Source organism: Meleagris gallopavo, chromosome 14 (genome assembly GCF_000146605.3).
Source record: "Meleagris gallopavo isolate NT-WF06-2002-E0010 breed Aviagen turkey brand Nicholas breeding stock chromosome 14, Turkey_5.1, whole genome shotgun sequence".
Taxonomy (NCBI): Eukaryota; Metazoa; Chordata; class Aves; order Galliformes; family Phasianidae; genus Meleagris; species Meleagris gallopavo.
Window position 1 is genome coordinate 16,990,738 of NC_015024.2, and position 10,818 is coordinate 17,001,555.

General features: G+C 39.4%; 1 protein-coding gene across 8 annotated transcripts in view; it reads left to right on the forward strand.

Annotated features, from left to right (window-relative positions):
- Positions 1 to 10,617, forward strand: part of CHL1 (cell adhesion molecule L1 like) — a 108,223-nt gene extending 97,606 nt beyond the window's left edge. For 6 of the 8 annotated variants that reach the window (XM_010718741.3, XM_019620225.2, XM_019620224.2 and 3 more), the window contains 4 exons: positions 2,329 to 2,490; positions 3,157 to 3,288; positions 3,923 to 3,995; positions 5,752 to 10,617. In XM_010718741.3, the coding sequence (XP_010717043.1) occupies positions 2,329 to 2,490; positions 3,157 to 3,288; positions 3,923 to 3,995; positions 5,752 to 5,968 (584 nt within the window). In that variant the 3' untranslated portion in view covers positions 5,969 to 10,617. The remainder of the gene's footprint in view (positions 1 to 2,328; positions 2,491 to 3,156; positions 3,289 to 3,922; positions 3,996 to 5,751) is intronic. The other 2 variants (XM_019620228.2, XM_019620227.2) reach the window with 2 other exon arrangements.
- Positions 10,618 to 10,818: the final 201 nt, after the last annotated feature.

A 10,818-nucleotide genomic window follows, 5' to 3' on the forward strand; every position in this document is an offset into this window, starting at 1 on the left:
AAAAAAAAGTGTGTTCTGTTGTTCTCATAAATCTCTAAGCCCGGTAGGAATATTGTAAAATTGCAGTTCAGTGTTTAATGTTCATGAGAGTCCCCTGGTATGGCTGATAAATAGCGGGGGAGGAAGAGAAGTGCTGGTGATATGCCTTTATTACTAATGCTTCTTCTCCCATATTGTAGATTAAAAACCTAACCCAACTGCTTTCAATTTTCTGAAGCTAATTTCTGCAGCTCGCTGACCTTTCTGTACATTGAGCTTTTCCTTATCTGAATATCTTTGCTTTTATTTTTCAGGACGCTACACTGCTTTTTCTATTCCAAGCACCACGCTTGTCCCAGTTAGCAATGCTTTCTCCTCTCTAGGTGCCAGTTTGATTGTCAAACACAGACCAGAAAGACATCATGTGGAAAGAAACCTCATAATCACCTATCACTGGACGCCCATACTAAGTTTTACAGATCCCCTTCCCCCCAAAAATATTGTTTAGAGTTGTGGAACGAGGGATGTTAAACAGCCTAGGGAGCCAATGTAAAGCCCTATCTGTGGGTTCAGTGAGTGCTGGGTACCATTTTGGCACATCCCACATCCCACCCTGACACTGGAGGGGCTGTATTCCCCCTTTCTGCTTCTGAGCTGAGCATTCAAAAAGTGGAAACAAATAGGTAGGGTATGTGAACAAGTGTAACCAAATGCCCTTGGGCCACTGCCGTGTATACCACTGAGCTCCAGGTTGAGGATTTTGCTTCCTAGGAATTCAGTGGCCCCAAGGAGATCTATGTTGTTGGCAGGCTGGAACATGTGATGACCGTCTCTGCTTGGCATGCGTATATGTTACGTGGTGTTTAATGCATAATGAGTTTAAGTTCATATTTGTTCTTGTTACTTTATGGGTGCTGTTTTGATTAGCTGTATTTTGTAATGTTTTGGTTTTAGAACGTGTGGTTAAAAGATACCTGTGATATCCTGTTGCTTAACTTGTCGTTTGATTTAAAATTACAGCTCAGTTTCACATACTCAGCCAAAACTACCGATAGAGGGATTAGTTTATGCTAATATGCTGTGCTTTGCTATCAGCAGTATTTCAGCTGTATCTGCTCCCTCTGGGCCCCAGTGGTGTACCATTTTAACTGCTTATTGCAATACCTGTGTATGTGCCTTGGAATGTTTTTCTTGAACTGCTCCTTTGATTGTGCTTGCATTGGTCTTAATCTTTATTTTTTCCTTCCGCTGTTGACTAAGCCCTAATCTCTCAAAGCTTCTTGCTTTGCTCATTTACTAGTTTAAGTATTAATGAGCGTTCTTTTACTGTCAGTGCTAATTGGTCAAGTAGTTTTCAAATTATACTGCAGGCTCGGTCCTTAATTTGGAAGACTTCAAAAGATAAATCTGGCAAGTTAGGCAATTGAATGCAATTACAGAGCTGTACTTATCATTGCTAGCTTCCAAAACTTGTTTTCTATCATTGAGGGCACGTACCTGCAAATTCTCTGTAGGGATTCCCATGAACACACAGATCTAAGTGGATCTTTTGTGATGTTCACACCATGGGTGCTGATGCTCTGGGATATCCTTTCTCTGTTATCCAAAAATGCTGTTTTTAAAAAGCGGAGTTAATATCCTGCAATCTTAATGCAGATAAAAGCTGGTCTTTTGCAAGTAAAAAGGCTCGAAAGTGAGGCCTACTGGAATCTCCCTTCTGCCTCTTTTTCAAGTATTAAATCAGTCAAGAGCATTTAAAAGCCTAAATATCAATTTAAAAGAAACCCTCCTCTTTATCTAAAACAGTGCTTTCCACGGGCATTGTGGACTTTAAAAGGGCGTGGAAAATCACTGCCAGGGGAGAAATGAGTACAAGTCCCAGTGTTAATTTTTTCATGAGACGCATAAGAATCCATTTCCAGCTAACAAGCTATCTGTGCTTCCCCGCTGCGTTTGGTTCAATGGGAGAAGCATCAAGGCTCAGATTATCCATACAAAGCAAGCCCATTTTCAAGTTGTAATTTTTTAAGTATGCATTAGTTAAAGCAAATCCATAATCCCCCATCAAGATTGGCTTTCATCTTGGAAAATGTACAAAACCCTTCATAAACATCAGGATTATTTCAGTCTGCTGTTTATTTTATTTGGTGGAATACTAAAAATCAAATGGGGGAATGTTTTTTAGTTTACTGTCTGCTTGGGAAAATCAGATTATCTGATGACAAAGGTTAAAAATTCTCATGTCTCGTATTTATGTGCTACTGACATTATTTCTAACTGTGCATTTCGCAGGACTTCTGTTCAATGAAATGAATTAATCAGTGTGACTTGAATATGTACGTTCCGTAGGTAAAGGGATCGGCAAGAATTCAGAAGCAGTAAACCCCACCCAAAAGTTTCACCCCATTGAGGCACTTGAGCCTGGAACTGAATATACAGTTCGTCTAGTGACTAAGAATTGGGTTGATAACAATAGCATTTTTGAAGATGTAATTGAGACGAGGGGGAGAGGTGAGAAATGAAACCCTTCAAGATGATACAGATTTATTTTGAATGTCAGTAAATGTTGATGTTATAGATGACATTGTGCAATGAAAGTGCACCAAAGACTTTACTGCATCATTGTGTTCTGTGATTTTTAAGCTGGCTCTCGTAGTCGAGTCCCAAGGGAACATAAATGAGCCTTGTGCTTTAATTGATGCACAGGAACCTGGAACAATTACAAACCCTTACAAAGCATAGCTTTACCAGTGTGATTTTGTGTAGTGCTGTGATATAATCCATTCTAAATGTGCCAGTCCAGTGCTTTGCATGCATCAGGTGCACTTTTAACTCTATTTCTTTCACAAAACTACTTTTGCATGAGAAGCTTAACAATTCTCTGTTCAGCTTTCCCGTTTGGCATTAATCCTTTGAGTCAAATACTTTCTCAGAATTACCTTTCCAAAATGTCTATATTGTGCCCTGTAGTCAGCATGTTCACCTGAAGTCTAAGAATGTCACGCTCTGGACATATTTCTGCCTTGTATTTCTTTACGCTCAACACGATAAGTAGTGATAGTCTGATTCAATCGTGATTCAGTGAAGAAAATGTTATATATTCGCTTAATGGCAAGGTGATGCCATTTGCATCTGATTCATGTTCTTTTTCTTTTTTTAAACTCCTGTTTCACAAAGCCTACGCAGGCATTTACGATGGGATTTCCACCCAGGGCTGGTTTATCGGACTGATGTGTGCCATTGCCTTGCTCACTCTGATGCTGCTAACTATTTGCTTTGTCAGAAGAAATAAAGGAGGAAAATACTCAGGTAAATGGATTTATTGTCCTTCTGCTGTGCTCGCATGCTAATAACAGACATTCTTCAGCCTGTTATCTCTGGAGGCTGCAAAGCCGCAAGCGAAAACATCCAATTAGGATTTGCAGCTTTTGATAAATATCCACGGAATGGGTTCTAATGAATATAAGTGAAAGCATGCTCTCTGTGCGAGGCAGTGCAGTGTGCAGGTCAGAGCTGCAGCTCAGGCCTGGATTCTGCTTGCTGGATCTTACAGTGTGTAATGCACCCACAGAGCCATGTCCTTCAGCAAAGGCTCTGAGCCCCATCTGGCTGGGATATGTGCCCACTTCCTACCTGATAACTGCTGCTTAACAACTGCCATAGCTTGCATGAGTAGCCACGCTGCTGAGCACCTGTTTTGCTAAACATAATTCTTTATTTTTCAAAACAACGAGTAAAAATTTAAGCGCGAACACCTAGTGGCTTTTTAACAATTCCGTGATGGCACCAAGCTCTTGGTAGAAGCATGCTTGTTGGGTATGGTCCTTGCTGCTCCTGGGTTAGGCCATAGGAGATGACAGGCGATTCTCCCATCACGCCTGCAAAATGAAAAATCTGCCACGGAACATGGCATACAGATCTGTGCTTTATTTTATTTGTACAGTGAAAGAAAAAGAAGATTTGCATCCAGACCCTGAAGCTCAATCAATAAAAGATGAAATCTTTGGGGAATATAGGTAAATAGGACCTCCTGTGTTAACAAGCGTTTCTGTCTGTTGGGCTTTTGTTTGTTTCCAGACGTCATCATTATTTAGGACATTTTTATAGCATGCAAGTAATGCTATTTTTCATTTTTAAAGCCAACCTGACATGAGCGGATAACAGTAGGGATATACAGGTATATCCAGCACACTGAAATCCATCCAGATTGGGATACAAGTAAATGTTGATGCATCAGTGGTTGTTTTTCACTTTTTTTTTTTTTTAACATTGTATGAATAATGTAAATATATTGGATAATTTGGGGTCGTGCTCTGATGTGCACTGAAGCCAATAGAAAGAATTCTGTGTCTTCAGTGGGCTTGTAAGAGAGATGGCAAGAAAAAATAGAAACAACCAACTGAAAAATACTATCTCACTGCAGAAGTTCTGTAGGAGAACTGAAATTATCACTTTGGCTGAATCAAAATAACTAAAGCTGTCAATATTTCTATTTAGCCATGGTATCAAGAAAAATATGTTATTATAAGAGCCATGCTGGAAAACTGCTGTGGCTGGCCTTAAAGACATAACATTTCTGATGAAATCCCACTTATATATACTACATTATTTGTACTGGAATATTTTTTTTCTGCATAATTTCATCTTTATTTAATTTTTAATGCTTTCTAATGGGACAAATATTTAGAAAGGTAAGAAAGTCCTGAGGTTAATCACTTTGACCCTTTCCCTACCCCCCAAAACTCCAAGTTTGCCTTTTTTTATAAGTAGAAATATTGTTGCTGTATAGATTATGTGTGTAATTGATTATATGCTGAAGAGATTAAGTTTAGGTGTGGTTGAGTTGAAGTTCAAATGTATTTTTCTGTCATTCCTCATATAACATTACCAAAGCTTTCAAACTGGATTAGCACTAGCAAGGACTAGTTCAGAGCCCTAATTTTATGCTTTTAATAATCTTTTAATCTACGTTCCCACTCCTCTTTGTGTTTGATTATTTTTGAGAATTGAAATTATATTTAGAACATGATAGATTTATTTTAGAATCCTGATGTTCCCTTCCCTTCATTCAGCCCCTAGAGAGGGCTACAGCAAACTGGGGGCTCGTTGCCATATGCTATGAGACTTCTCTCCATATCTATGATAGGCTTCACCAGCAAGCTACCTGCAAAATCTGAGTCTGTAGGATGTTAACAGTGGCCCTTCATGGAACTGTTTTCTCAATTGTTTAGAAATAAGTAAAGGTAAGGAGGTTGGCAGCCCAGCTTGCAGAAGGGGGTTGGAGCTTGATGATCCTTGAGGTCTCTTCCAACCCAAGCCATTCTATGATTATATGATGATTCTAAAGGTCAATGGAAAGTCATTCAGTCAATAGACGTTAGGCTGCTTTGGTTATTCTTCTGCATTACCAATAGAATGAATAGGTAATAGAATTTCTTCTTCTTTTTTTTTTTCTTAAGCTTGGTGATAGATTTATCCATTTACCCCTCAGAATATCATTGAACTAATACAACATTTGAGTAAATTAATATGTTATTAATTCTGTTAATCAGAAAATCATGCACGTGGCATTCAGGCATATCCTAGATCAGAGTAGATGAACCGTGTGAGACGCACTGGACCAAAGAGGACTTGGGTTGCTCTGAATGCACAACCCACAGAGAAATGATTCCTTTGCTCTTCCCTCCTGCCGCATTCTTCACACTAGAAGAGTAGTTTCCGTGCATGCAATCAAAAGCTAGATTTTTGGAAAGGCGTTTCTTTGTTTTGTAGTGACAGCGATGAAAAGCCGCTGAAAGGCAGCCTGCGGTCCATTAACGGGGACATTAAAGCCACCGAAAGTGCTGATAGTCTGGTAGATTATGGAGAAGGGGAGCACGGGATGTTCAATGAAGATGGTTCATTTATTGGAGCTTATTCTGGATCTAAGGAAAAAGGATCAGTCGAAGGCAATGGGAGCTCTACAGCAACTTTTCCTCTCCACGCATAAAATTCTAGTGAGAAGATTCGTGTTTAATTGTGATATTTATATTGATCAGTACTCCACAGTTACCAGAAGGGATTGGAAGCAGGTTGCCAACTGAGCAAGACTGACATCAGGTAATGGGAAAAAAAGTCACTGCCACTAAGAGATGGTTTTTGAGACTTTTGCATCCTAATTTTTAGGTATTTTCTTCTAATTGAAACAAAACAAAGCATTCTTTATTGTACAAAATATGTCAGTCTTACCAAAACAGTTTCTCAGTGTCACATACGTATAATTAACTGCTACTCCATGTTTCTTACGTTTGTAATGTGGTTCTCTGTATAGTATTATTTTTTTCCTTCTGTGGCTGTTGTCACTTTGTATATACATTTATGCGTGGTATTCCCTCGTGTATCATGATCTCAGTATTACAGAGGTCACAACACAGCAAGGAAAGTGAGCAAAAGTGCAGGGTGCTCTGCATAGTGCCACAATGCATCCTACTGAGAAAAATGATATTTTAAAACACTGGAGAAAAATACTCTCTATATTGTATAATATTTTCGTACAGGCATAAACTCCTTTGCTTATGATACTCTAAAATTGTTTTAGTGGTTACAGCTGACTGCAATCACCAGTACTTTGAAGTGCAACTTTCTCCACAGAAAATTTGCTCTCAGAAGACGAAGCTCTGGCCTTGTGGATGATCTGTCCAGTAGCTGGCACTATTTCCTTAAATAAGTTAAGCTGCAGTAACTTTCCTGTGGCAAGGTGAAACAGGGTTCCCATCCACCATCATTAGAAAGAATTTTAATTTGTTTTCCTCAGTCTCTGCAAGCTGCATTTCTAAGCAAAATGCTTTGTCCGTCTCATATCTGTATATTTGTGTGCTAGCATACATTTCATGGAGATGTTGTACAGATGATATTAATAGTGACACAAGTGAAAATCAGCTTTGTTTTATTTTGAAATGAGACATGTTGCTAGCATGGGTCTGTATAGCTGTGTAGGAATAGAATTGCTTCTCAGTATGACTTTCAACCAGCAAAACAGGATTTCTGCAGAGTTGTGTGTATACCGGTCATACAAGTCTTCTTTTTAGTATCCCATAAAATACATCTACCTGACTTTCAAAAGATTGTTTATTTTCAAATTATTCGTTGTTAAATAAACAGAAGCAAAAGCAAAGAGAAAATACTACAGTACAGTTTCTTTATATTGTGTTTACTGAATGCTGGTTTAAATCTGGTTCCGTTCTTTGCCAGTGCTTCCCACGACTAAATCAGCAATGCTGCCCAGCACATTTTTTTGGTCTTTTTGTATTGGAATCTCCTGATTTTTCTTTTTAAAACATTTGTATTTTCAAGCATGCTTATTTGAGTTAACTGTTAATATTGCTTCATTTCTTTTTGAACTTACAAGTCGTCATCGCTTCAATTAAAATATTTTTTGAGCAGTTATTCAAGGGGTCCTAAAAGCCATTGTATGTCATGGTATTAATTAGGCAAATATCCCTGATGGCTCTTCATGGTCTCCATTACTTCAGTGGAAGAAAGAAGGAAGCAAGAATTACTCAAATGATTACGGGTTTACAGATAACCCCCACAACTATTGGTTGTGCATAGAAGTGCACTTTCCTAACAATGGAAGGGCCATGGACTACAGGCAGCTACTTGTGCGTGGTTTCTGAACATAGGAAGGGGCTTTGGTGCTTGATGTTCCTGTCTATCCATTCCTCATTTATTTGTTTCATATTTTGCTTGTAAGGACCTTTCCTGCAGCCTCTATTTTGAAAAAGCCAGCTGTGTTGCCATATGTGTGAGCAGGATGAGCAGGAATCTGTCAGAAACAGCCCCCAGTCCATATCCATTAGCCCTGTGTTGTGAAGGACTTAACCATGTCATTCACTTTTTTATTATTTATAAGGCTTTCTATTTTGTCTTTCCCTCAGTCTGAGCACTGAGGAAATCCAAAGTCATCAGCATGTTAAAAAAAAAAAAAGACTTCATATAAGAAGTAGGGAGCATAAGTGGAGAAATGTGAAAATGGGCATCTTGTCTACAGAGCCAGGATCTTTATCTGCTGTAGCCTGAGAGCTGATGAGGCTTGTGGTAGCTTCTGTTGCAACCATTTTCTGGTTTAAATCTGTTTCCTCTCAGGATCACCTGCACTGGCTCAGGCGGATGCGTTGGTTTGTCTTCTGTCATTTTCATTGAATGTGTTGTGTTTTACATGGAGATGTTTCAGCCCATAGTGAAGTTCCAGCTGCATCTCAAATGGTTCCTCACTTTCCTTTCCTAGCAGCCCCAGCTGCACAGCTTACAGAACCCCCCGGGTGTTACACCGGGAGGACATTGGCAGTGTCCTTAGGCAAAGATGCTCAAGATATGGATGTCTGCAGAATGCAATCAGGGTAGGCACCCCACAAGACTGCACCACTGTCCCTGGGCAGAGCTTGGGAAGGGCTGAAGCAGGCAGCATTCCCAGCAGTGGGATTTTCTCACCAGAGTACCACTGGAGGCCTGCCTGGAGCAGGGAGGTTGAAGCTTCATAATCCTTGAGTCCCTTCCAACCCAGGTCATTCTGTGATGCTACCTATCAGCAGCCACAGCTCTGTGTTTTTTTGTGCTGTGGGTCGATGCAATCTACCAAACTCATTGTCCTGGAAAGCACCTATGTTAAACAGACACAAAATTCAAATCGCATTAGCAAGTGTCAGCTTATCGAAGAATGAATAAATCCCCTGTGCTATCACTTGCTCTGCTGCTGCTAAGCTATGTTTATGACATTCCTATGATGTGCTACTCATCTATGCTTGGAATGAGTGCTTTTTCTATTAAAATTTTAATTCCGATCCTTAAATCTTAATGTTAGTGTTTCATTGTGCCTCAGGGCCTAAAAATCACACAGTGACAAAAAGATGTGCAGTGGAATTTGTACAGTGTGCACTGACTTTTGAGGAATGTACCCAATGAATATTAAACAAATGGCTGAATCTCCCAGGGAGTCTCGCTCACGTGAACGTTTTTCTCTTTTCCAATCATTTATTTCCCCCTCCCTTTTGTTTTTTTTTGTTTGTTTGTTTGTTTGTTTGTTTTTGGCAGGAGGCCATGCAGCATACAGCAGTTCTGCTCTGGCCAGGGGTGTTTGTTAAAATGGGATGAGGGAGTCGGGGTGACCAGTGCATGAGCCTGCAGGCTGTGTCAGGCAATTAGTAACTATGGATTCCAGGGGTTCTTGGTTACAGCTGGCTACCCTATGCCATTGCTTTTTGCTGCAAGAGGAGAAATGACACTTTCAGATTTGATATCATTGCCAATGTGGAATGCGGTTTTATCCAGCAAGGAGAGGCATTTCCCTGGCTGCAGGAATGACTTCTGGCCTTAAGCAGCGCGCTCTGGAGCAAGAGAGGTATGGATGTTTCTCAAAAAGTGGTCAAGATTTGACTGTGTGTAAGATAAGCAAATAAAATCCTTTCCTACTAACTAACGGGGAGCACACACCCCTGAGAAATGAACAAATAATTGAAGAAAACAACTTTGTGTGCAAGCTCCAGTGCTGGTGAGTTGTTCGGAGTGCATCATTGATTTGGTATGGGTTGCAATTTCAGTCCTAAGATCTTATTCAATGTATGGATTATAAAAAATTGGCCAAATCTAGGGATGTGGTCTCAAGAAGTTCTTTTTTCTTTACCACTCCTCAGCAGAGGGCTGCATACAGGGCTGGGTCCTCGCAGGAGCAGGGTTAGAAACCACTCCAGGAAATGGCATTTCCCTTGGGATTAAAATGTCTGCATGTACAGTGAACACAAAATCTTCTCTGTTCTACAAGTTTTAAATGGATTTAAATAGCGTATATCATTTAATGATTTATGATTTTTATTCTGTTGTGGCCTTATTATCCCAATTTTAATGAGCAGCTCTTTATTCTGATGACCACTTCCATTGACTTACTAGGTCAAATGCAGTGCACGAGAGGTTTTCAGGTCAGTAGTCGAGGTAAAAACAAGTGCTAGCACAATCTTTCTATACTAAGGATTATCTTTTTTTTTTGTTTTGTTTTTAAACAGTAATTCCACATGTAGTTTTGTAAACTAAAGTTAAAATAGCACTCGCTTCTGAAAGGAAATCTCATCATAATTTCTTATGGCCACTATCTTTCAGATGTGTGGTAAGTCTAGATTAGTTTAAGTATCTGAAAGAACAGATATTAAAAATATATACTTATAGTTCTTCATGGCAAGAGAATTTCCTTTGTTTGACAACGGGTCAAGCCCTTAGCTGCAGCCCTTCAAATGTTCAGCATCCCAATATATGTTATACATTGGGATACATATATATATGTTTATCCCTTCAAATGTTCAGCAACGTTGGAGTACCAGTATATGTTAACATTGCAGTTCTGTATCTTTCATGTACAAATTCCAACCACACGATGAGATGAGTGAGTTCCATGCTCCGTGCTGGTTTTTCAGCTGCCATGCAGAAAACAATACATGGGTTTGAGCCAAAGCATCCTCTGTTTCCTTTTTTTATTATTATTACTTCAAACAACACATTGTAATTTCATGAGAAAAGATCAAAGCAAATGTGATGTCACCATTACGATGTTCCTTTTTGAGCTAAATGTTAGTGTGCATTGATTAAAGTTTAGAGAACTGTGTTGTACCGTAGTGGCTGTTTGTATCATGCATATGTGCACGTATGGTTTTAAAAGATATTTTCATTCTACATGAAATTCAACTTTGCTAATAAAAGTTTGACTTGGTGTAATCTTCAAAAGCCTTAGCTGCAATCAGCAGATTTGGTTTGTTTGTTTTTGGGTAGCTGTGCTGGGCGTTTGCTCCAGGCTCAATCTGTAGTGTTGGTGGTGCA